Raw genomic sequence first — 26,556 nt, 5'->3', positions numbered from 1 at the left:
GTTTGCGAGCTCACGAGTCGAATACGCTTAGGCTTGAGTTTGGTTTGATTAAGTTGTCAAGCTCAAAATCGAGCTTGAGCTTGGTTTGATATGATTAACAAACGAACTCAAACAAGCTTTTTATCGAACCGAGCTCCGAATAGCTCGCGAACGGTTTGGTTTGTTTACATCCCTAGATGTAAGAAATATATTTATTAAAGGAATATATGTAAGATCAAAGATGAATCATCCCAAAAAAAATCAGAATAATTTCAAGAATCGTGAAATGGGCAATACAATAACAGAAGCACATTAAAGGGGTTGATTACATCCTATATGTAGAGCTAGAGTCATTACCCCATTATATAATCAATGACTCAAATTTAATCACACATACACGAAGTCCACTAATTTTTTCAAAATCACATACCCCATTAAAGGAATTAACAAAACCCCGAATAACAAAAAATAATATACCCCATCATTCTTAAAGAGAATTGCATCTTCTCTTTATATACACAAACCACAATATCAAATATATAGAATTCCAATTTCCCATTTCACCGATTTACATTTAAAATTAATATACCCCTTATTTTCCATTTTATCCACTCCCCAAAATTTCGAATTACCGTTTTGAAAAACCAAATATTTTGGCACTGACGTAGAATCTTGGAGGTCCTGAAGGCAAACTAGCTAACCATTCACCTTGGCTGTGCTCGTGCTGGAAACGAAAGAGCTGACCGAAGAGCTGGTCGAGTAGATGAACTACGAAAGATCATTGTCTGTGACAAGTTTACCATGTTAACCATAGAAGGTGTCTGATAAGCTTGGACAAGGCTCGTACTATCAGTCGAGTCTCCCCTTGCAGTCGCCCTCTGCCAAGAGTGTGAGCTTAATCCTGACAAAACATATGCTCTTCCTGACGTTTCATAAACTTTCCGGTTTGCCATACGTTCTTGCATTTCTCGTAATTCAGCATCCAACACGAGACATAATCGGTCTCCAGCTCGTGATGAAACGGTTTCTGAAAGTTTTTTTCGGCATTTCTCAAGTATAGATACCGCGGTTGTTAAATCACCTTGGTCTGCAGCAGCTTTGGCTTCAGCCATTGCTTCTGCTGATCGGAGCCTGTTTCTTTGCTTATCCACTTCCATGGAAACCAGTAAAGGTCCCGTTTCTAGCGGCCTCAGAATCTTGACTTCACTTGCAGCATATAAAATTACGATTTTATTTGTAACAGGATGTCTGTATTCACATCTCACCTGTAAAAGTGAGGTCTCATCGTGAAATTCGTCAATGGGGATATCAATTGTTAGGAGAAAATCTCGTTCTTCTTCGGCATATAAGTCTCCCACGTCGATGCTGCCTTTTCTTTTATCAGAATCCAAAATGGTTTTGTAGCTTCCGGATTGTAACCTGTTGAATCGAATCAAAGGATCAATACACTCAACTTCCACTTTCAAGTCTTGGACAATGACGCTCAAAAGCCCCCCGATGCACTGTGCAAAGGCATCTTGAATCACACTCTCTGCCTCTATAAAAGAAAAAGTCCCGCCAGATGTTTCCGAGATCAAATGCATTAAGACAGCATCATGATCCGCACCAAATCCAAAAGTGTGTACAGGGATACGGACACTCGAAGCACTATCTGGATGGATGGAAACTGGAAGCAAAGAATGGTAATCCGAGCAGGAGCTGGCACCACTTGGGCTAGTATTAGAATACGTATCTTGTCCATCGGACAATAGTATCATGCTGCTTACAGGATTTTTCCACTTCCGGTCAGTCATCACTTTGGCAGCCTTCCTTAGGCCCTCTGCAATATTAGTTCCACCATTTGAAGTCAAGGAATTGACCGCTTGTATGGACTCATTCCTTCCTGTTTCTGTCATTCTTCGAAGAGAAAAGATTCGCCGAGCTATGGAGGAAAAAGAGATAACAGACAGCCTGTCATGTGGGCCTAAGTTTTGGATCACGAATCCCATTGCCCGTTTAAGCAAAGCGAGCTTGGTGCCCGCCATGCTGCCACTGACATCAAGAACTGCAACAAGGTCGACTGGAGCTCGATTTTGGTGCATCAATGATAGTCCCTCTCCATCAATTGTCGAATTTTGTGGTGATAAAGTCTTGGCGGGAGCTTTGAGGTGAATTAGGACCGAAAAGCCTTTATGGGATGTAAATTTTGAAACAGCAGAAAGTTCGGTGTATGTTTTCACTTCAACTGCTTCATTCAGATGGCCATCATCATCAAAGTTATCAACCGTTGCGGTATTCTGATTGGCACTGGGTTGTTGAATGGTAACTTCATCATCATCATCGAATAGATGGGGTTCAGCAGAATGAAAAGGAGCAACATTCCCATTACTCGCCACTCGTGGAGATGGTCTAATAACAGTCGTCCAGGAATCATCTTGGAGCCAAGGCACATTACTTGTCCTCGATCTTCCATGAGCTTTATCGGAGACGGGACACTGGAAGGGGATTTCTTTCCATTTCGCTCGGCAGACGGGGCAACTTTGATGTCCATGCTTCGAGTTAGATGCGATACAATGGAAATGAAACATGTGGGAGCATTCTGCAGTGAAAATGGCGTGGCCACGGCCAGGTTTCAAGGTTGCTAAGCATATTGCACAGATCTTCTGTCAGAGAAAAAACATATCATATGATTTGTTATAGACAATTTAAGCAAATGTACAAGCATAACCAAGATTTGCCAATCTTTTTTCATGGTTCCAAGGCAAATTTAATCAAGAATTCAAAAAATATGAGGTCCAAGAAGAATAACATTTGACATAAATTACTTTACTATATAAACGAAAACAATGCATACAATCGAGACTCCACAAAATGCGTGAAATTTTCAAAATCCTTCAGATATGCCCTTTTAAAACGCAAAAAAAATATGCACAGAAGGTCATATATCTAGATTTTTACAAGCAAGATAATTTTTCATAATTTCTAGCCACTGATGACTATTTACATTTTAACAATGTCATAAACTTTCAATATAATGGGTGAGGGTACCACAAATATATATTGAAACATCCAAATGATTGACGCAAGAAATGCATATTCCACTTAAAGCCAATTCTACATATTAGCTTAGTTTAAAAATGGCCCCAAGAAATTGCATTATTTATTTGAATTTAGTTTAAAAATTTTGTATGCACATTTTTTGCTTTGAGTAAAGTTAGAATTTAAAATTTCTAGTCAGAACGTTACGTATTTTAACTTAAGAGTTTTATGTAAAAGTCATATATATCATAGAAAACAATCATATAAATTAAGACAAAAACGAAACACACAAAGAAAATGGTCTCCCAATGATGAGTAGTAAGAAACAAAGCAATGCATCAAAAACCTAACAAAGTAAGACTCTAGAAAGAAAGCCCTTTGAAAATGTAAAGGTAAATAGGTAGGATCTCATAACTAATAATGATACTTTTGAGGCATTAAAAATTTGGTGGAAAAACAAAGAGATTTAAAGCGTATGTATGAAAAGAAGTGGAGATCAGCAGTAACTACAAGTTACACATCCCCTTTACGACACCTTCGGCCTTTGCTTTGACAAAAATGAAAGAAATCTCGCAATACATGGTGATGGACCGGACCTAGACGGCTAGACGGATGCATGCAAGGTCGTAACCGTGGCTCCATTCGCTCGTAACCTTATATAATTTAATGTATTATTATATATAAAAAAAAGTATATGATTATAATCTCTATATATATTTCTTGATTCTAAAAGCTAAACCAAGGTTAAGTTGAACATAAAAAGGGGTGTGAGGAAATGGGTAAAGTGTGTGTTGTCATGTGTGTGAAACAGTTTGAGTTGCTGACCAAGAAAAGCACTTTCTTTTTCCCTTCTACATGAGAAGGGCCACTGACAAAGGAAAGATCAGAGTGTCGCACACCCTTTTTAGCAACTATTGTCAGTTACAATATACAAGATTTTATATAAAATCTAATTTCATACCCCTAAATTATTAAATTATTGGTAAAAACTTGTGTGAGACGGTCTCACGGGTCAAATTTCGTGAGACGGATCTTTATTTGGGTAATCCATTAAAAAGTATTGCTTTTTATGCTAAGAGTACTACTTTTTATGGTGAATATGAGTAGGGTTGACCCGTCTCACAGATTGAGATCCGTGAGACGGTCTCATATGAGACCTACTCTAAATTATTTAGGGGTATGGTCTCATATGGCCAAAAGTTTAGAAGCTGTACTGTTCACTCGATACAAGAAAATGCCTATTGAAAACTACATAACAACACAGACCCAAAATGCCTACTGAAAACTACAAAACAACACAGACCCCCCCATCAATTTTTCCAAAGAGACACCCTGTAAAAATTGAAAGCATGACAATATGTCCTATGGCGAATGGGATCATCTGCTCGATTTCGTGTTATATTTCCTACTACACAGATTTGCTGCACAAACATATATGTAGTCAAACCTTATTATTAAAAAAATATACTTTTATATTAAAAAAATAGTAAGTAAAGCTATGGTTTAACAGATATGACGAGACTTTGACTCAATGTTTAAGGTTGAAGGTATAATATTTGTTGATCTCATGTTTGAGTTTCGTTAATCTCGAGTCCACGCTCAAATCTCATCCATCACACGGACAGCAATGTTATTTATCAGGAAACAATATCATTTTTTACTTTAAAAAAACCTATATGATCAAAATTCTGAAACATTAATAACACTGTGTCCATTATTGTCCACAGCCCCATGGCAGAGCTTAGACCCCACATGATGATACCCTATGGTTTTACATTTCAACCACCTCATTGGAACCAAATATTATATTTTTAGTTTGTACTGGAAAATAAAACAATGGCCGGAAAAAGTGAAAAAGAAATAGGATAATTTATGGCATTCAGATTCATTGAAGCATTTTTTTGGGATCAGGAAAGTTAATAAATGAGTGGAATTCGTTATCAAGAAAAGTAGAAAACCATTTTTCTTTTCACCTTCTCTTTGAAAATATTTTTAGAAAAATTACAAAAAATATTACACCCTTTTTCTACAAATGCTACAAAAGCTTAATTTCATGAAAATGCAAACAACCTACCAAAGAAAAATAATAAAACTCATAAATAACAATAAATGAATTTCCACTTTTAACCTTGCTAGACTTGCTGGTGGAGTGCTTAGGCAAGCGGAGGCCGGAGGAAGAAGGCGTCGGCGTGGTGGGCATTCGCACACGATGTCCCGAATTACAGGTCGGCGACAAAGACGAGGCGTCGGAGAACCTCCCAGAGGGAGGCGGCGACGCCAACGCCGGTAAATCCTCCGCCATCCTCGAAACGTAGAGACAAGAATTCATCTTCAAACCCAGAGCCACTTTCACTTTCGTCCATTTGCTGCCCACCATTTTCACACGACTTAAAGAACTACACACACAAAATTTATTTCCCCGATTCAGGTGAAAATCCAGATGCATGTGCTGATAGACATGGGAGGTATTGATGCGGGAAACATTTTCTTCGGAGAACGGATCTCAACGGGGAGCTGAGAAAGATTCTCTGTGTTTTGTTTTCTTCGGTTTGTGGGTTCTGTTTCTAAGTGTTTGAACACGGCAACCAATGGCTTTACGTTTGACAAAAACCAAAATTTATGTGTAATTTATTTGTAAGAAACGAGACAATGTGGGGAAGGTCAAAAGTGGAAAGTGTGTTGGGATATACTATTTATATAAAATGATTTTGTTGGGATTTGAGGAAGTTTCATTTACCTTGTGGGTGGCTGCTGGGCCTTTTGACTTCACTTTATTAAACCCTTCTTTTAACACATAAAATTAAAATAGATTGTCAAAAAAAACTTGTAATCTATTGTTATCAATGTGAGATTTGTGACGATATCTCGAGTTTGAGAGTTAAATCCAACATATTTCTTTCTAACCTAATATATATTTGAGTTGATTTTTTTGTGATACCGTCTCACGGATCTATATTCGTTAGACGAGTTAACTTGATTCATATATCATGAAAATTAATATTTTTCATTAGCTAGGTCAGGTTAGGGTTCCGTCTTACAATATTGACTCGTAAATCATTTTCACGGTAATTTTTTTGTGTATATAGTATGATTTCTCAAGGCACGTCAACCCATTATCATGTTAAATATGGACAAAAAGAAAATTAATTTTTTTAAAAAAATTATTTATACAAACCTTTAAAAATATTGAGCATAATCTACACTCTAGTTTATGTTGTATTCATTTTATTGTGTACATAAAATTCATCCATTCATAAAATAAAATGTATATACTTTTGCTCTGGAGTAAGTGTTCGAATTAGTGGAGTTGACGAGAATTTGATCAATGATTAGGAATTCGATTATTTCCACCAACAATTTTTCGGGCAAACCAGTTGCATATAATTTTCTCAAATGCATTTACCTCACTAGCGCGATTTACTGGTTATCATGTGGTCTAGTGGTTTATCACTCTGCAACGAAAAGCAGCAGCTGCGAGCTTCCTTGTCATTAATATATATATATATATATATATATATATATATATGTGTGTGTGTGTGTGTGTGTGTGTATTAAAAATAAAAATTTACGGTAAAAAGTAAAAATCTCAAACTCACAAAATATATTAAATTACACACTTTATAAAAAAAATTCCACTCAATTATGTTTTTCTTAACAAATTGAGAGACGTATTTATAGAATATATTTGGAAATAATCAGAAAATAAATATATCATTACATACGTCATCACACACTAATTTTCAATATTTACAACTCTTATTTTAAACGTTCAATAATTTCAACTCATATTTTCAACAATATACTCTTTAATTAATTAAAAAGACAAACATTTTTACCACATTCGGCTGGCGAGTCATTTAGGAAAAAAATTGAAATGGTGCAATTGGATTAGCATATTTATCTAAGTTATCATGACTCATTTAGTTTAATTTAATTTTTTCAAGGAAAAAAAATTTTGATCTGAGTTTTTCTTTTAAAAAGGAAATGAAATCAATTTGTTGAGCATTAAAGTAAGCTTGACTACTTTGTCTTTTTTATAAGATTTGTTCAATAAAAATTAATAAAATCACATAAATGCATCTTTTTATGTATCCATCTATTAAAATATTACTATACCTTAAACTAACGATAAAGAAAAGATTATTCCATTATGAAATAAATAAATATATAAATAATGATATTATATAAATATAAATAAATTATATTATATTAAAGTTAAAACTTATATATTAAATATTTCAATGTATTATTGAACTTTACCCTTTCTAATTTCCATAACTCTCTCCTCTATCTAATTTTTCAGTCAACCAACTCAAAAATACAAAGTATCTAATGATTAACATAGTTATATTAACATATTTCTATCATTTAAATTTGTTTGGTACATGTTATAAGGGTGAGATTGATAAATAATCTCACTTATCTCATGTTTGGTACATTTTTAAAAAGCTCATGATAATATCAGGTGTCCTTGATAAATAAATGTTGCGAAGGATAAAACATCATTTGTAAGAGGCGTGATAATTTTAATGTAATGATAAATACATTACAAATGACTTAAGACAAAAACTTGTGTGAGACGGTTTCACGGGTCGTATTTGTGAGACGGATCTCTTATTTGGGTCATCCATGAAAAAATATCACTTTTTATTGTGAATATTGGTAGGGTTGACCCGTCTCACAGATTAAGATTCGTGAGACGGTCTCACATGAAACTCACTCACGACTTAATTACCCCAATTTAAATACATTTAAGTTAATATTAAATGTTTATTAAATACATACATATATACAAATATATAGATACATACATATATATACACACACAAATACATACATACATAAATATATATATATATATCTATATATATATATTATATAGCGTAATTTAAGAATTGAGATATACAATTACAAGATCTTGATAACAATGGAATATAAGTTTTTGTGATAGGGTTAATTTCGTCATTACAATTCAATATATAAATTTAATCACTCTTGTTAAAATCATACAAAACATTCAGGCTATGTTTGGTGTGTAGGATAAGATAATTAATTGGATTGATGTCAAAACTCAAGGTAAGGATATACAATTGGATTGTCAATCCCTCCAAAACAATGTGATATCTTTTCAAGCAAGTAGGTTTTTTTTTATCATGAACTTCTTGATTAATTGGATCCATAAAAAATGAGACAAACATGAGTTTAATAATCTATCCTTTACTTATCACCCACACCAAACATACATATTATCTTATCATTATATTTATCCTTGATTTATCCTTATATTATATATCTCTTACTTATCATATCTTATGTACCAAAGTGTACCTAAATTGATTGTGTATAATTAAGTAATTACAATAAAAATAGTTTAATTTAAATCTCAAAATGTGTGTGAAATGTGAGTCTTTGACCAAGATTTGCTTGTCCAACCACGCCATTGTATCTGTGGTTAAGAATTTAGAGTCGGGAAAAGATGACAAATCGGGGCTCGTATATTAGGCACTATTTTCTTAAACTTGCAAGTTTATTAAAATTTGAGCACATTTTAAACATTTATTTTTTGTTCCTCTAAAATAATTTAAATTAGAAAATTAAGTGACGCAATTGAATTAATTTAAATTCCCGAGTTCTTAATTTGAATAAAATATCAAATCTACGAATTGCATAATAATGAAAATTAATGTATGAGGTTTAAATGTCATGTTTCGATCATTTTATGAACATATATAATTGTTGCTTTCAACTGTATCACCCCACAAAATTTGTATAAAAATTTCCACGCATTCAGTAAATATGGTTGGTATTGAATATCTCAATTAATATGGATCAAAATCAGCAGTATAGAACAATAAAAATTACTTCAAAAATGTTGATTGGTCGTTAAAAAGCTTAAATTGATCATAAAAGATTACGCAGTATTGTGATATATGGATAACATGGTTTCAATAACTTCGATAGAGCTTAGATTTGCATAAATTGTAGATGTCAAAATGAGTTATGTTTGTTGGGACGGCTTGTCTCGCGTATAAAATAGGTGTATTGAGTAGAAAATCTCTCGTCAAAATTACGGCTGAACCACCTTGCCTAATGATGGATGCGATCTGTTGTAGGTCGGCTTACCCCAACTCGCTATAGTAAACCTAAAGTTGAATGTGTGAATCGAAAAACAAGTCATGTTACTTAAAATATGTGAGTTAAATTGATAATTTCTTCAAAAAAAAGAGTCGGTTGGCCCCGTCTTACCGCGGGTTGTGGGTAGCCCTCCCCACTATTCCATTTTGATATCTTTATACATAATGGCATATGATCGATCCCACCCACACTAGTTTGAAAACCAATGTGTATTTGAATGTTGGCATGTGATAATTTTGCAAAGGGAAGCCAATGAAAATCTTTCAAATGCTCCATTACCTAAATCATTTAATTATTTGACTTTTTAATTTCACTAATTTAAATAAAAATTTATCTTTTAAAATGTAAAGGATTAGTAAAATATAAAAGAAAAAATGTAGTCAATGGTGGCAATAAATTAAAAATCACAGGCTGTCAAACTTTTCAAGCGACCAAATTACTTGGTTGAAACTTGAAATTGGGCAAGGGTCACGATGCCATTTATATTGATAGTACATTAAATTAATGGAGTCAAAAGGCACCACATATATAATCAAGCAAAGTGTAGTGATGAGTTTGTAAAAATGTCAGTAAAATTTTAATTCAGTCGATATGAGATATTTAATATAAAATAAATCAAATGATAACTTAATGAGAGAAAATTATCAAGTTTTTAATTTTTGCAAAAAAAATATCCTAAGTAAGTAGAAAAAATTGTTGAAAAAATCAAACATTTTTTTTAAAAAAAGCCAGCAAAAAATATAAATTATATACATTTTTTTGCATGTATAAATATTGAAAAAAGGGTCTTTTATATGAGTGTTAAATACTATTTTTTTTTCTTGTTTATAATATTTAATACACAGGAAAAATGCTGTAACCAGTGCAGCTTCGAGAAGACTAGCATGTAAAATAATTGAAACTAGAGTATCATAATTCTTGATGCAATTTCTGACCTAATTAGCTATGTAACTTAAAGAGGATTATTGCTAATCAAACTTCACATTATTCCTCTTTATTAATCTTTAATTTTTCACAACAAACTTTACCTATCTTTAGTTAGTTTTTACTTTCTGGATGACATTTTAAATGAGAAAAATGTTATCTCATAGTTGTTGGGCAGACCTTCCAACTTCAGCAGTGAATGGAAATAAATTAGGGCTAACTTATACTTTAAAACCTTAATGACATATTCAATTATACTAAAATCACTTGAAATATTCAATTAAATTTTTTTTTTTTAATTTGGAAATATATGCACATGAAATCAACACAATAAAAGTTTAGGAGTAGGTATCTTGAGGAACAGTTTCACAAATCTATTTATGTGAAACGAGTCAACCCGATCTATATTTGGAGTGAAAATAACACTGGTCACATAAAAATTAATATCTTTTATGGATCGAGTTGGACATGAGATCAGTCTAACGAAATTAACCCGTGTGACTGTTTAATAAGAGTTTTTTTGAAAGTCGAGTATGTCATTTATGAGACGATCTCTCGTATTTATTTCTGTGAGGTTGTCTCACGAAATTGACAAACTGAGACTATCTAGTAAATTCTTTTAAAAGGTTAAACTTATTAATTAGTTGGTGGAGTAATTATCATTTTAACATTCATAAGACAGAACCCACAAAATCTATGTTATTTCGAAAGTAACAATAGTTGTTATTGAGTATCTTTAATTTTTTTTTTGGACACAAATTCATTAGGGATTTTGGATAATAAGTAGGGGTGAGTATTCGGTTAATTCGGTTACAAACCGAATCGAATTAACCGAAAATTTTTTGACTAACCGAACCGAACCGAATTTTCACAAAAACCGAATTAACCGAACCGAATTAAAATCGGTTATTTCGGTCGGTAACCGAATTAACCGATTTTTTAAAAAAAAAATTAAAATTTTAAAAATTATATATATAATTAATAATTAATATTCTAAAAAAATTAAAATTTTAAAAATTATATATAAAATTAATAATTAATATTCTATTTTAATCATAAGAAAACACTTTATTCATAAAAAAATTAATTATAATATACAATATTAAATATAAAAATATTATAAATTATATTTAAAACATAATAAAATAAAATTAAAATTATTTATTTAATAATTCGGTTAATTCGGTTAAACCGATATTTTTTTACAAAAACCGAAACCGAACCGAATTAACCGATATTTGAAAATTTCGAAACCGAATTAACCGATTTAACCGAACCGAATTTCCGAATTAATTCGGTTCAGTCGGTTAAATCGGTTTAACCGAATTTTTGCTCACCCCTAATAATAAGTAATAACTTTAGGATGACTATTTTGTTATTGTAAAGATTGAAACTTTGACCTAACTCAACCTCAAAAGCTAGCTCAAAGGGGGAGGATTGTCCAAGCCAATATATGACACTCAAAGGTTATTTATCCAATCGATGTGGGACAATTAACACACCCCTCTCACGCCCAGGAATGAATATCTGGAGCGTGGAGTTTACAAATGACCCAATTATGGGCAGAACGAGTGGCCTAATTATAAGCAGTCCAACACATAACGATGAAACCCGGGTTCTGATACCATGTAAAGATTGGAACTTGGATCTAACTCAACCCCAAAAGCTAGCTCAAGGGAGAGGATTGTCCAAGCCAATATATGTCACTCAAAAGTTATTTATGCAACCGATGCGTTATTGAGTTATTTGTCATTTTATATAATATTAATTTGTGAAGACGCACGGCTTACTTATACTAAATCAATCCATTGACTGTAGCTAATCTATTACCAAGTTCGAAAATTGATAAAAAAAAAAAAAATTATTATATATATGATTTATTTAATTTAATTTAAAAATCCGAATCCACAGCAAGAATTCCCAAAGCCCTAGTAGATGGCTCAGAACGACGGCGGAAGAAAGAAGAGGGAGAAGCCCAACATATTGATTACGGGAACACCGGGGACCGGGAAAACTACGACGTCTGCGGCTCTGGCGGAGGCGATCAAGTTCAGACACATCAACATCGGGGATTTGGTCAAGGAGAAGAACCTACACGATGGCTGGGACGATCAGTTCGACTGCTATATCATCAATGAGGACCTCGTAAGATTTCGTTTTGATGCTTTTGTTGTTTCTATAAAGGTTGACTTTTTGCTGATTTTGTTGTATTCTTAGCCAGTGATGTTCAAATTTGAGCAAATATTCTGAGTTGAAGAGTGAATTTATGACTTGTAGAGACTTTTTCGATTTTTAGATGAGAAATCAGATCCCTGAAATTATAGGGAATTTATGAAGTCGTGATGGGCTTCTGGGGAAGCATGTAAAAAAGCCTTTCTTGGCAGTGAAACCAGTCTTGATTAAGGCACTAGATAGTTGATGTGCAATGTACTAAAATTTATAGCAAACAGATTGAATCTGTAACTGGATGGTGCTTTCTGCAATTTTTCGATTGAAGGTCTTAAAATTTCTGATACAGACATTGCAAAGGAGGGTATTTCATGGTTTTAAGCTTAACTTTTATATGCACATTATATCATTCTTGTTGTTAACAGGTATGCGATGAGCTTGAGGATTTGATGGAAGAAGGTGGAAACATTGTAGATCACCACGGCTGTGACTTCTTTCCCGAGCGTTGGTTCGATCGAGTAGTGGTGCTTCAAACTGAAAACTCAGTTTTGTATGATCGGCTGACTAAAAGGTGTGTAACGCTTCTCTTTATACGCGGTTCATTTCTCTTGCTGTTAGTTGAATTTGTCTCATTATTATTTCTATGTTCTTAATCTTGCTTGAACTACTCTGGCAGGGGATATACAGGTCAAAAGCTCTCAAACAATATTGAATGCGAGATCTTTCAAATATTGTTAGAGGAGGCCAAAGAGAGTTATTCTGAAGGTATTGTGGTGCCACTTAGAAGCGACTCTGTTGATGATATAGATAGGAACTTGTCAACTTTAACCGATTGGATTCGATCATCGAGCTCCTTATCCTGATTCCAAAACAGGCTGATTGAAATATTTAAGGCTACCGTTTGGTGCCATTCGAAGTTTGTTATCTCACGCTGTTGTGATGGTGCATTCTTGAACATTTTGGAGTTGAAAATTTACGAATATATAGTGTTTTTTAAGCACGAATATATAGAGTTAGATTAGATAAAACACCCTTCTGTTAGCATTTGAAGGAGCTTTTTCTGTTGACTGTTGCTCGTTAAGAGGGTCATACTGAAATGTGCTGGTCCACCCTAGCATGCAAATTAATAATTATGGTAATCCATTTATTGATTTGAAAATTGGAAATTTAATTTTCTTATCCAAATTAAATAATGTTATAAATAATCTGAATCTAAAAATTTCAATAGATAGAAGGGCACTATCTGGTACTCGGTGAAGAATTCCATCCTCAATCCATGTGTGTTGCAATTGTTTTCTTCCAAATATGGGGGATTTATCATCGAGCAAAGCATGGGGAAAAAACAACATTGTAACGATAAATTAGTTAATGCAGTGATAATTCAACTGACTGATTATAACTATTAAAAGAATTAGAAATTATATATTTACACCCATTAAACATTACAGTATTATATAAAGGCAAATGCATTTAATTCCGTTTAAGTATCAATAGAAATAATGTCGAATATGTATGAAGTGGCCTGAGATTTGTGATTTAGTAAATTCAAATGCACTAATGAAATGAACCAGTGGCTGCGGGAAGCCGGGACACTCATGGTGTAATGCATGCGTTGTGCCTAATTTCTACCCATTTGATTTCACTCATGGTGTAATGCATGCGTGTACAAGCCATGTTCATCTGTACAATAGCACTGAAATTACAGAATATTCAAAGGAAGAACATGGATTTTGAGTTTTACAACCTTAAACTATTTCTTGTCCTTGTGCATTAACCGACTCTCCAATTGGACACAGCCAACTACTTTCATGTAATGCCCAGAACCCTTCAATTTCCCGCAAGAAAACAAGTTTTAAAGTAAAAATATATTTTATCCGATAATCAGAGATTCGGTCTTAAATCTGGTCTCACATAAAAACATTTCACACATTTTGAATACCTAAAAAATGATGATTGTATTACTTCAAGATTAAGAACTTCTGCAACTTAAAAACCAGATTTGAACAAGATAAGGCAAGGAAAGGTTAATTTTGGTCTGGGAAAAGTTCACATGGCCTGAAAATGTTTTACAGAAATCAGCGTTAAAAAATACGAGAACATTGACAGAAGGCAAAAATCCATTATAGTTTCTCAGAAAGAGATTAATCTTTCCACATTCAACACATCCTGATTGCCCAACTGAAGCTGCAATTAAAGCATTCTTAAGTACCGTAATCTCATCTTTCACAATATTGAAAACATAAAATGAAATAGAATAAGGCAAAGAACATATGGCCTTCCCTTTATTTTTGAATAAATGAAGTTGAACTTGAAAAGTTCACCAGGTGAATAGTTCTTAGAAATGTCATGCGAAGTCGAAATTAATAACCCCAATAATCATTTCGAATTTCGTCATCAAATTTCTTTTTGAGCTCGGGATGCTTCTCGAAGTATTCATCGGCCGTCATGGTACTAAGCTTCTTCTGTTACACCAAAAACAAAGGTTTGAGAAATCCTCATATAATTGTGATTTATGTGTGAGATGAAAACATATTATCGAAAAATTTCAAAAACACATGTTCATCACCTTCAACTCCTGGACATCTGCAATTTCTTTTTCTAGTCTTTCAGATTCTTTCAGCGACTTCTGCTCAGCATCTTTCAGTTCTACTAACTGCAGCCCAAGAGAACATAATCATAAGATTCTTCCATGCACACACACACAGATCAGTAGAACAATAAAATTTTTTCCCATTTTCAAAATCACGGATTTGAAAATAAGCCAAAACTGTTGCATTATATAAATCTCTTCTGTTCACAAGGAAATAATAGTAGAGAATGAATACAAATTTCCAAAATCAACGAGAACAGAAGGATAAAATTTGTGATTATTCTCACCAGAGCATCAAATTTAGGTTTGTACTGAGGAGTGACATTGTCAACGTACTGTGGAATTTTGATTTCTGCAGAAGGAAAACAAAAATCAGATATTTTAAACATTGAACAAAGAATAACAAAAATTAGTTCGTTTAAATCCCCAAAAATTGCAGGGGAACTTTTATGAACAGCTCTGAAGGCTTATAAGGAATTGCATCTTCATGATTAATATAAGAAATTTCTCAGGGTCGCTAATACTCAAGAAAATCAAATTTCAGCAAACCCAAGAATCTGTAAGCCCCCAACAACTTATTATGATGATAGTACTAAATCAACAAACTATGTATGTGTTCCTGAATACTTTAAGATCATCTAAGATGCAATCGAAAATTTTAGCATCATCTTCTAACTAAGTTATGATCAAGGATGGTGGAGAGAGCAAAAGGCAATTATTGGTTATTAGGGGAATGAACAAGTGCGAAAGAGAAAAACTGAAAGCAGCATTCCACAAATGCAAGAGTAGTAATTCCACTCTGGTCATCGAATAAAAAAACCTTTCCTTCCTCTTCAGTTTTCCATTCAGAAGGGATATGCTTATGGCCTTATACTCTGCACGGAAACATTTCTTGTATTGATGCTCAGAGATTTCAAGCAAAACACAAGCATTGATTTATAGAACAGCTCATTTAGGAAAGTTATCTTTTCTCTTTTTTGATGAAAGAATGTAAACATGAGGAAGATGTTTCAAAACCTGAGGCTCTTCTTATTTCCTGGAAACACAAAACAATTCAAAATATCCTCGAATTCTACAGAACTAGCTAGTACTGCTTTTTAGATTTCTGGCCACACCCCAAAGAAGAGTTGGCAACATTGCTTACAGCAGATGCTAGCAAAAACTCAAAACAATTGGCCAAAAAAACCACAAGACCAGTAACGATATGAAATGAAAACCAAAAGCAACAGGAACCACATACCATCATAAGCTTGCTTATACATATCAACCAAGCGTGAGCCGATGCCTTTCCTGTAGTACTCCCAGTCTATGGGTTCTGGTTCCTACATATTCAAGAAAACAATAAAAAATAAGGTGTGATTTCACAAAGTATGTACCCTACATGCCTTCAAAAGGAAAAAGGCAACAAATAATTTGACTGGCAGGGGAAACTGGTAAAAAGGATAGTCAAAAGATGTGCTGAACTGCAGTGGACTAGTATGGTTGGTCGGACAAAACAGTGGGTCAAAGGCGTTGATTTCTTTGTCTGAAAATGATTCCAAAGCAAGGTCCTCCATTCAAATGATGATACTCAAACAAAATTGGGTCTTACATTGGAGTTGATACTAATGCGTTGAACTGACTAGACAAAATGACTAGCATAGAATGGCTTATGAGAAACTGGATAAATAGTTATCTGGCTTTTCCTTGCAAGAGAACAAAGACAATTCTAATCACGCTTGTCTTAGCAAATACAACTTTACCAGCAGCCTCATATTCCAGTTCAAAATTGATGTAAACTCACAAATATCTCAAGATATAGGTTGTCCAGTACTGAGGAGCCAATGCCCCATCCTATCATAAACCCCTAACCATCAGTATATCTACTATTTGACTTCAGAAGCAGAATAAAATTAGAGTAATCGACAAAATTTCAACGGCCCCTCAGAACATTCATATCGTTCAAAGCTAATAGCTAAAAAACCACTAAAAATTAAGATGCAAACACAGTTATAGATAAGCATCTTCTTTCATTTCATTTTCACGATCCACCAAAAGGGTATCGCCTAATTTAAATTAATTTACCTCTCAGACAATAGGCAACAGGACAACGCGAACCCAGTAATCCTAACCCACCCAAATCAATCTCCGCATAGAAGGAAGGAATCAAGAATAAAATAATCGACCTGGCTGAACTTTGTCTGGAGCTGGCTGTTGACCTCTTCGAAGGCGCGTCGCAGGGTTGCGAACTCCTTGCGAGCTTCGTCGGAGACCATAAGCTTGGCCATGCCTTCCCAATCAATGTTCTTGCCCGCTTTGAATGCGACGTCCGCTATCTTCTTCCCCGCTCCACTCATTTCCCTCTCGATTTAGGGTCAGTGAGTTGCAATCTGGGAATTCGTTGATGATTCCTGAGGAGATTTGACCAATTCACAAACAATACAGTGTGAAGCGTTGTATTCTTGATGATTTATGGGATAGGAGACATTGCCCAAGCCAGGTCGTTCGGTTGTTTTTTTTTCCTTAAAAAAATAACAATTCGAATTAAATTATATTTTGTGGGTTTTATAAAATTTTAAATCAAACCAAATCATAAATTTTTTTTAATGACCAAACCAACTCAAATTATAAATTTCGATTTAATAATTTGTTACTTTTTTCATGGTGAGAAATTTTTTGTAATAAACTTGAGGTATATTAAAATTAAAAACATTTAAAAAATTTATTTTTTCATTCTCAATTAAAAAAATTAAACCCCGCGCGCGCACACACACACACACATATATATATATATATATATATATATATATATATATATATATGTGAATCGGATCAATCCTACTTATATTCACAATAAAAAATAATATTTTTTTATAGATGACTCAAATAAGATATATATCTCACAAAATACGACTCGTGAGACGATTATTTTTTACATTTTCATTATCGATCTCTTATTTATCTTCCGAAATAGAGATCCATAATATTATTTTCAAAAATCTTCTCCACCCTACATCTTGTAAACATTACCAAATTTTCCATTGTTATATTTTTTACACTCCCAATCATTATATATATAATTAAATAAATATAATATATTGTTAACCCGAAGCTAATTCGACAAGTGTTTATAATGGGAAAAAAAATTAACATTTGAAATAAATTTAAAATAGCACAAAAACTAGCACTGAAATTAATTCATGGGATTAAAAATAAATAAAATGAAATAGACTAAAACATAAATAAAAAATAAAAAAGGCCGTTATACAAGTTTGGAGTATGACAATTTCGTAATTCATGTCATCTTCCAAACACTTGCTCCGTGGCTACATTAACACTCTATAAATCTCCAAAATGGAGATCAGATATGAAGATGGATTAGAGCAAAATCTATCATCTATTTCGGAGAAATCCTCTATAATAGAGGGCGATCGGAGATGCTCTAACACATGCAGTTTCTTCTATAATTGGTACTAGATCGATTCGGTTCAGTCTGTGATTGATTTAGGACAATGTAGCCTTACGAACCGGGGAAAAAGAAAGGAAAAAAAGAAGAAGGCGAGTGAATATCCTTACCTATTATAGGGCAATTATATATGCTAAAAGTTTGATGGGATCTCTCTCTAGAGATTCATTCAATTCTTGGCAATGGATAGGATTAATTTCACGCCTCTTGGTAATCCTTAGATTAGCCAGTTGCTTGCCTTGTATTACTTTCTTTTGTTAAAAAATGTTTTGTGTTCAATCATTTTTGTTACGGCCTATTGCACAAATGGATAGGTTGGTGCAATTTTAACGTCATCTTTATAAATTATCATGTGATCTAAATATTATGAAAAAGTAAACAAACATGCTTTAGTTAGAGTTACCGTGAATTTGAAATTTTTTGTAAATAGATCTTGTATGAGATGGTACCACTGATTTTTATTTATTCCAATTCATGCATACATATAGTAAAAAGTAATATTTTTAGATATGATGTAACAACTTTTTTATCGGTTAGACTGAAGATTTGTCAAATTAAATATACTATGATTAATTACTTGAAACATGAAAATGAAAATAATTGCATGTTTAGAATTTGACAAAAGTTTGTGAGAAATGGTCTCACGTGTCGTATTTTGTGAGACAAATATCTTATTTGGGTCATTCATGAAAAAATATTACTTTTTATGCTAAGAGTGTTACTTTTTATTGTGAATATCGGTAGAGTTGACCAGATAATATCGGTAGGGTTGACCACTTTTTATTGTGAATATCGTTACTCTTAGAATTTATAAGATTTTTTTATATATAGTATAGATTATGTAATCTGATTTCACTATAATAATGAAATTCCGAGAAAACCTATCAAAATAAATCATGGCCAAAATAGTTATTACAAAATCGATGTATTATATACTTCAATAATTCCTTTTTCACCTTACATATCATAAATTAAAATCCATAAATAGATATTATGTTATGGAAATTAAAGAAGATACCCTGACCACATATCACTAGAATTTTTTTGGCTATTATTAACAGTTGCCACTTAAATAAATTAAATAGCTTTAATCAGAATGAAATACTAAAATTGCTATAAAAATTGATTTTAATACCCCATATTATTTTGAAAAATAAGACTATATAATAATTTCCCTCCAAAATATGGGACGAAAATATACTATTCGTTGCAGTAATTTCGAAAAAATAGCCAACCTATATACTTGTAAAAATCGATACATGATGTACTAAATCTTACAAGTTTGGAAATTTTAGAAATGGCATGATTAGATTTTTTTTAAAGAAAATATTACCTCAATCTTCTCTCTCTCACACACACAAAAATTTCTATAAAACTGGCGTTTGCATGGCTGATCAGAACTCGCACTCATAAACAAAGGAACTCTAATGGCTTCAACACTTCTTTACCATTATTATTGTGTCATATTTGTGTCTGTTTTCTTAATCTCTGCAACCTTTTCGTTAGCAAGAACCTTTAATGACACAAGTTTTTCCAATCCGAAATCTCCAAAACGAGAGGCGGAAAGGCTCATCAGATCATTCAATTTGTTCCCAAAGCATGGCATGAACATTCATGTTGGGGAAGTTTCCGAGTACAAATTCAATAACGAATCGAGAATCGTCGAAAAGAAGATTAAGTTTCCTTTTGTTGTGGAAAAAGGGGAGTCTATCTCTGACTTGGGTCATCATGCTGGCTATTATAGGATACAGCATTCCAAAGATGCAAGGTATATATTGTTGCTTGACACTTCTATAACGTGGAAATTTAGATGGTCTCCACTCAGTTTCGGAGCCGAAATTATGACTTAGGGAGCGAAAAATCTAGAAAAAATCTAGGAGAGAAATTATATGTCTAGTAAGAGTGAATAGATACGATATAGATTTAAAAGGACATATTTTTTTAAACTTAATTTGTGATAAAATATTGGCAGGATGTTCTACTTTTTATTTGAATCAAGAAAGAGCAGCAAGGATCCTGTAGTCATGTGGCTAACAGGAGGCCCGGGGTGCGGTAGTGAACTAGCTTTATTTTATGAAAATGGTCCCTTTCACATAACAAACAACCTCTCCTTAACATGGAACAAGTTTGGATGGGATAAGGTATCAAATATTATATACGTGGACCAACCAACGGGGACCGGTTTTAGCCACAGCTCCACTGATGCTGACCTTAGACACAATGAGGAGGGTCTTAGCAATGATCTATATGACTTCTTGCAGGTCTTTTTCTATACCGAGATCCGCCATTTCACGAAAACGAGAGATTGATCTTAGTTCTTTATATCTAAAGAGTCTTGTAATGTCTACTGTCAGGAGTTTTTCAAGGGGCATCCTCAGCTTGCGGGGAATGATTTTTACATAACTGGAGAATCTTATGCCGGGCACTATATTCCTGCGTTGGCTTCTCGGATTAATCAAGGGAACAAAAACAAAGAAGGCATCCATATTAACCTAAAGGTTTTCATGCTCTGTATTTCTGTACGTTGTTGCCTTTGAATATCATCTAAAATTTGAATATCGTTTTTACGGATCCATCCGAATTCTTCTTTCGCAGGGAATGGCCATAGGAAATGGATTAACTAACCCAGCAATCCAATATCAAATGTACACTGATTTTGCTTTAAAAATGAAACTACTCACTCCAAGATCAGTACGATGGGATGAAACCAGCAGTTTCACAATGCGCAAAGGAAGCTAAACTTTGTGGTAGTACCTTAAATTGCAGGTCAGCTTCCATGTGTTTTCTATGTCAGTGACAATAAATTAGATCTGCTTCTTTCGCTGTTCGTCTTTAGGCCCGGATGGCGGAATCAATTGTTTGAAAGCTCTTGGAGATTGCAACGAGCTCTTCAACAACATAGTGGCAATTAACGAGGGAATAAACGTAATACCTGTTATTCTTTTACATACATGTGCTTATGATGTCTCTAGCTAGAGAACAAGATACATTGTTTAAACACAAGAAGCATTTTACCTCGTGTCGCATGTGCAGTACTATGATATAAGAAAGAAGTGCGAGGGCTCCCTGTGCTACGACTTCTCTAACGTGGAGCGGTTTCTGAATCTGGAACCCGTCAGAATCGCTCTTGGTGTTGGTGACGTAGAGTTCGTCTCATGCAGCTACGATGTGTATGATGCTTTGTACGAAGACATAATGAGAAATCTTGAAGTAGGAATACCTGCACTTCTGGAGGATGGGATCAAGTTACTTGTATATGTTGGAGAATATGATCTGATATGCAACTGGCTTGGTAAGAAAGACTCTTGCATCTGGCTTCTGAACTTACTACACACGGAAGTAACGTTTTAAAATGTACTCTTGTGATTTGGACAGGGAACTCGAAATGGCTTGACGCCATGCAATGGTCGGGACAGGAGAAATACTTAGCAGCATCCACGGTTCCATTTTCAGTAGACGGCGCAGAGGCCGGATTGCAGAAAGGATACGGACCACTTACTTTTCTGAGAGTGCATAATGCTGGTCATTTGGTTCCGATGGATCAACCTAAAAATTCTTTGGAAATGCTAAGAAGGTGGATGCAAGGCAAAAGCCCCCTGAGTCAGGCAGGTTCTTTGTGATTTGCCCCCATTCACTGAGATAAACAAAATGAACCGCATTCTATTTTGATAAATAGCACCCCCACAGATAACCTGCTTATGTATTTGTATAACTAAACTATATGAATAAATCATATCTGATTACCTGCATTGTATCATTGCTAGAAAAAGCCAGATAAGCCAATAAAATGAGCCAGAAAAAGGCAGTCCAATATGATAATTCAGATGGGAAAACAGAATATGGCCTCGACATCAAAATTTAAGCATCCAAATTTGTGAAAAACAAGAATAAACCAAATACTAAACCAGTATTCCGATTGTCGCTAATCTTAAGATACAGTAAGATTTTGGCATATCCAAATAGAAATTATCCAGTATATTATGCTCCCTCGATTATTTCCTAATCAATCCTTGTATAGGAAATAAAGTTGACTAACTTTCAGCTGACAGATTAGTCATTTGAGATGTATTCTCCTGTAGGCATCATCATACAGCAACACGAAGTGATCAATAACACGAGCAAAAATAACGTTTTCTTTTCGTTTTCGTGACGAGAAACTTTTCTAAGAACCTCGTTATGAAATTCATGTTCCAAACAATTTCATGAGTTCAATGGCAAGCTCTAAATTTCCCCAGCAAGTTATAACATAAAATATTGTTGCTCTGTCTCCTAGTGTAGTGGCACCTGGAGAATCTGAGGCAGGAGGGCCAACATCCATGACCCATGTTTTGCCGTATGGACTGATCATGTGGTAAAACATGGGGCTTCGAATGCAGCAGGTGGGTAATACAAACAATATCAAATTTTAACGTTTGATCAAAATAAAATTGTTATCATGTGATCTAAATTTTAGAAAAAGTGTACAAATATAATTTTAATGAAGTTAAGATAAACTCGAAAATTTTAATCTTTTTCCCATCATTCTTCCATAAACATGTCCCACAGTGTTTCTATAAATTAAAATGCTATGATAATCTACTTGAAACATGAATTATCTTTGTATAAAAAATTATACAGCGTATGAGGTCTGATCCAACACTTTGTCATAACCGGAGAATCTTGTGCAGCGCACTGTTCCTGCATCGGCTTCTCAAATTAATCAAGGAAACAAAAACAAAGAAGACATTCATATTAAGCTAAAGGTTTTTACGTACATCTTACTATATTGTTGTTATTCGTTGTTGCCATCGAATATCATCTAATCTGAATATTGTTTTGTGGAATCAAATTCTTATTTCACAGTGAATGGCCATATGAAATGAATTAACTAACTGCAAAATCCAATATCAAACATACACTGATTATGCACTAAACATGAAACTACTTGTGCGAGATGAGTACGAAGAAGTTGAAAGCAGCAGTTTCGCAATGCGTAGAGGAAGCTAAACTTTGTCACGGTGCCTTAAATTGCAGTCTTCAATGTGTTTCTAGGTATTCGCGATAATGAAATAAATCTGGTTTCTTCTGTTATTCTTTAGCCCAGATGGTGGAATTAAATGTGAGGAAGCATATCGAGATTGCAATATATATTGTTCTTTTGCATGTCCTTATCATGTATCATGGAGAATAAGAAACATTATTTAACTAGAAGAAGCATTTTACCTCGTGTCGCATATGCAGATCTATGATACGAGAAAGAAGTGTGCTACAACTTCTCTAACAGGGTGCATTTTCTGAATCTGAAATTCGTCAAAACCGCTATCGGTGTTAGTGACATAGAGTTCGTGTCATGTAGGTCGAAGGTGTACGAGGCTATGCTCCAAGACTGGATGAGAAATCTTGAATTAGGAATACCTACACTTCTTGAGGATGAGATCAAGTTACTTGTATATGTTGGGGAATATGATTTGATATGCAATTGGCTTGGTAAGATTCTTGCATCTAGCTTCTGAACTTTGTTGGATTATTACATGGAATCGGTATGTTTCGACTGAATCCTTGTGAATTGGACAGGGAATTCGAAATGGCTTGATGCCGTGACCTGGTCGGGACAGAAGAAATACTTAGGAGCATCCATGATTCCATTTTCAGTAGATGGTGTAGTGGCTGGAATGCAGAAAGGATGTGGACCCCTTGCTTTTTTGAAAGTGCATGATGCCTGTTATTTGGTTCCGATGGATAGACCTAAAAACTCTTTAGAAATGCTAACAAGGTGGATTGCAAGGCAAATGCCCCTTGATTCAGGCAGGCCTCTTGTGATTTGCCACCCATTTATCGAGATAGATAAAAAGAATAGCATCCATCCTATTTTGACACGCAGCATCCCAACAGATAAACTGCTCATGAGTCATGAGTCTGTATAAATAATTTATATATGGATAAAAACTTTAACAAAAATACAGTACAATATCTGTAACATGTATTATACATACATATGAGCTTAATGTTCATACAACCTTGAGGTGATAGAGAATCAACACTACAATCAAATCCACAGATGAACGCAGTCTCCTCTCTAGAAAAATTTACAAGAATGTAATCTCTTCGTCTCCAGGCTTAATCTCTACCTGCTAGTTTTCCTTCATACTTGCAGAAACAATCGCAACCTTTTCCACATCATCTACCATAGAGTGTCCAAGACTCGAGCAGCAAACATTATCAGAGAGCTTAACTTGTTTCCTGAAATCAATATGAACATATTATCATGACAATGTAGTCACTGAAAGAACAGTTGTTCCTTATGTACACTCTACACTTCCATTCATTTTCATCATCTTCTATTGATACAAAAATGTTCAAGGTAATCTACGGAAAAAATCCAAGAGAAAAAAACCCAGCTTCCATTTCTTTAATAGCAAAAATTTAAAAGGCAAGCAGAGGTGATCAGTTGTTACTAGAACCTGTTACAGGCCTCGTCTAACAGAACAAAGTTTATACTCGGAGGGAATGGTGATGCTACAAGAATAAATTCCATCAGTTGTGCCATGAAAACAAAAATAAAGTATCATATATACCAATAAAGGTTAAATTGACAATAGGATTACCAGTTTCTCGTTGAATTGTATAGGCTAGCAGTGAGCCATGTATAATACTATGATTAGAGTGAGAGGATCATCCAAAATGCTACCCAACTGAATACATTTTTACAATTCAATGCTATACAACTTGTCAATAAACAAGTCTTACAAGGTACAATTCCCTCAAAGTCTCAATAGCTGGTTGAAAACCAGTCCTTAAGGGCACAACTGATACCACTCGCTGATGCTGGGCATTTCCATTGTTTGGGTTAGATAATGTTACAGTTAGCATCTCTCCCTCCAAAACCCGGCCGGCTGTCATTGCTGAGAAAAGCAAGATGAGTCAATATTACGAGTCGGCAAGCTGAAAAGGCGGTACAAAATGTTCATTCAGATGGAAAAACAGAATACTTATGTCTCAAACATGAAATGCAAGCGTCCACAAACAAACATATTCGTGAAACCGAGAATGAATAATCAAATACTTTACTAGTATTTGGTTGTCAATCTACATATACAGTAAGATTTCAGTGAATCCAAATAAAAACTATACAATATATTATAGTTCCTCGACATTTCCGAATCAATTGTGTGTAGTAAACAAACTTGACAAACTCTCACGTATAATTGATTGATTGTTTGAGATGGACCCTTCTCCGAGCATTATACCCCAGCACAAAAGTAATCAATAACAGCAGACTTAGTGTTTTATTTCAGTTTTCATGGTAAGAAACTTTTCTAAGAACCTCTTTTTGCTGTTATAAATTTTAAGTTTCAGACCATTTCCATGAATTCGACACAACCTCTAAATTTTCCAACCAAATTAAAATATAAAACCATTACTCGCCTGTATTCAATTGTCGTCGTACCATGTTAAACTGAGGTATGATATACCAACAATTTACAGCAAAAATTTGTCCAATCGACTCAATAAACATTGATTTGCGGACACAAACAATATCATAGATCACTAAGTCAGTAAAAAATTAACTTCTCCAGTTTAATTCGAACGTCTGTCACTTCACAAGCTGTGTGTTACAGCTTCCTATATCTCACATAATTCATAGAACAATTAACTAGCATACAAAAAAAAAATTGACAATTCAATAATGATACTTAAACAAGAATTGGCATTGAATTCACAAATGTACCAGCATAAGGATGAGTCTTGGCAAAGTCAAAGAATTCGTCTGCTGAGCAACCAAACAACACTCTTGCAGCCCTGTCAAACATTATCACCACAAAAACCCTCGTATCCGTAGCAATAGACATCTGCAAACATGTTCGAAACAGTCAAAACAAAAATCCAAAACTCCTCCCAAAAATCGTGTCTCAGTATATATTTTCAAGAACCCTTAAATTCCTATAAAAGACGCAAGTTTGTAGGCAACATTAAGGACTTTCGCATTCCCAGTTCATTGCAAATACTAACAAGAACACGGAAGAGGCGTTTGGATCCAGATGAACATGGATTGAAACTGTTGCTAAAATTGCAGTATCTGCAGGCAGCGGAGCTATCAGGAAGAGTTTTTTCACACGCCGAGCACACTCGGTAACACAAATTGGTGTGGTCAATAGCCACCACAGTACACAGTATCGCTGTTGGCCCCTCATTTTTCACCATCGGCCTTTTCCTCGTTTGATGGGTAGTGGGTTCATCAGAATTCCTCGATTGATTCGACATTTCTTGCCAAGAATACAAACCGGAGCTGAAGATAACTGACTGAAAGCGGGGTAAA

General features: G+C 34.2%; 4 protein-coding genes and 1 pseudogene across 6 annotated transcripts; 2 read left to right on the top strand and 3 right to left on the bottom strand.

Moving 5' to 3' along the window:
• Positions 1-223: 223 nt before the first annotated feature.
• Positions 224-5,630, bottom strand: LOC140839981 (E3 ubiquitin-protein ligase WAV3-like). Of its 3 annotated transcripts, XR_012119824.1 has the most exons (3): positions 5,126-5,629; positions 433-2,621; positions 224-311 (listed from the first exon to the last, which is right to left on the bottom strand). XR_012119824.1 is itself a non-coding variant. In XM_073207024.1 (2 exons), the coding sequence occupies exons 1-2, from the start codon at positions 5,441-5,443 to the stop codon at positions 684-686; spliced, it is 2,253 nt and encodes a 750-aa protein (XP_073063125.1). In that variant the 5' UTR covers positions 5,444-5,630; the 3' UTR covers positions 345-683. The 3 variants fall into 3 exon arrangements, 2 of the variants coding, with proteins under 2 accessions (XP_073063125.1, XP_073063124.1); XM_073207024.1 differs by lacking the exon at positions 224-311 and having other exon boundaries at positions 345-2,618; positions 5,126-5,630; XM_073207023.1 differs by lacking the exon at positions 224-311 and having other exon boundaries at positions 345-2,621.
• Positions 5,631-11,946: 6,316 nt separating this feature from the next.
• LOC140839980 (adenylate kinase isoenzyme 6 homolog) lies at positions 11,947-13,222 on the top strand. Its single transcript, XM_073207022.1, has 3 exons — positions 11,947-12,201; positions 12,651-12,796; positions 12,902-13,222. The coding sequence occupies exons 1-3, from the start codon at positions 11,992-11,994 to the stop codon at positions 13,086-13,088; spliced, it is 543 nt and encodes a 180-aa protein (XP_073063123.1). The 5' UTR covers positions 11,947-11,991; the 3' UTR covers positions 13,089-13,222.
• A 1,102-nt stretch (positions 13,223-14,324) lies between these two features.
• Positions 14,325-17,300, bottom strand: LOC140839978 (ATP synthase subunit d, mitochondrial-like). The gene is made up of 5 exons (XM_073207020.1): positions 16,981-17,300; positions 16,056-16,137; positions 15,103-15,167; positions 14,792-14,878; positions 14,325-14,687 (listed from the first exon to the last, which is right to left on the bottom strand). Exons 1-5 carry the CDS (start codon positions 17,149-17,151, stop codon positions 14,586-14,588), a joined length of 507 nt encoding a protein of 168 aa, XP_073063121.1. The 5' UTR covers positions 17,152-17,300; the 3' UTR covers positions 14,325-14,585.
• Positions 17,301-19,648: 2,348 nt separating this feature from the next.
• LOC140839979 (serine carboxypeptidase-like) lies at positions 19,649-22,009 on the top strand (annotated as a pseudogene).
• A 2,116-nt stretch (positions 22,010-24,125) lies between these two features.
• Positions 24,126-26,556, bottom strand: LOC140839977 (uncharacterized). Its single transcript, XM_073207019.1, has 4 exons — positions 26,250-26,556; positions 25,969-26,089; positions 24,987-25,141; positions 24,126-24,479 (listed from the first exon to the last, which is right to left on the bottom strand). Exons 1-4 carry the CDS (start codon positions 26,499-26,501, stop codon positions 24,468-24,470), a joined length of 540 nt encoding a protein of 179 aa, XP_073063120.1. The 5' UTR covers positions 26,502-26,556; the 3' UTR covers positions 24,126-24,467.

The sequence above is a fragment of the Primulina eburnea genome, chromosome 8 (genome assembly GCF_022965805.1).
Source record: "Primulina eburnea isolate SZY01 chromosome 8, ASM2296580v1, whole genome shotgun sequence".
NCBI lineage: Eukaryota > Viridiplantae > Streptophyta > Magnoliopsida > Lamiales > Gesneriaceae > Primulina > Primulina eburnea.
This window is presented reverse-complemented; position numbering and strand designations above follow the sequence as displayed.

Excerpts from the sequence above, each read along its gene's own strand:
- LOC140839981 (XM_073207023.1), bottom strand. The coding sequence starts at position 5,443 with ATGCATCTGGATTTTCACCTGAATCGGGGAAATAAATTTTGTGTGTGT. Across the intron at positions 2,622-5,125 it reads CCACCAGCAAGTCTAGCAAG|AAGATCTGTGCAATATGCTT; the intron begins GTTAAAAGTGGA and ends TTTCTCTGACAG.
- LOC140839980 (XM_073207022.1), top strand. The coding sequence starts at position 11,992 with ATGGCTCAGAACGACGGCGGAAGAAAGAAGAGGGAGAAGCCCAACATA. Across the intron at positions 12,202-12,650 it reads ATATCATCAATGAGGACCTC|GTATGCGATGAGCTTGAGGA; the intron begins GTAAGATTTCGT and ends TGTTGTTAACAG. Across the intron at positions 12,797-12,901 it reads TATGATCGGCTGACTAAAAG|GGGATATACAGGTCAAAAGC; the intron begins GTGTGTAACGCT and ends CTACTCTGGCAG.
- LOC140839978 (XM_073207020.1), bottom strand. The coding sequence starts at position 17,151 with ATGAGTGGAGCGGGGAAGAAGATAGCGGACGTCGCATTCAAAGCGGGC. Across the intron at positions 16,138-16,980 it reads TCCAGACAAAGTTCAGCCAG|GAACCAGAACCCATAGACTG; the intron begins GTCGATTATTTT and ends TTGAATATGTAG. Across the intron at positions 15,168-16,055 it reads GTATAAGCAAGCTTATGATG|AAATCAAAATTCCACAGTAC; the intron begins GTATGTGGTTCC and ends TTCCTTCTGCAG.
- LOC140839977 (XM_073207019.1), bottom strand. The coding sequence starts at position 26,501 with ATGTCGAATCAATCGAGGAATTCTGATGAACCCACTACCCATCAAACG. Across the intron at positions 26,090-26,249 it reads AACGCCTCTTCCGTGTTCTT|ATGTCTATTGCTACGGATAC; the intron begins GTTAGTATTTGC and ends ACATGTTTGCAG. Across the intron at positions 25,142-25,968 it reads CAAGACTCATCCTTATGCTG|CAATGACAGCCGGCCGGGTT; the intron begins GTACATTTGTGA and ends TGCTTTTCTCAG.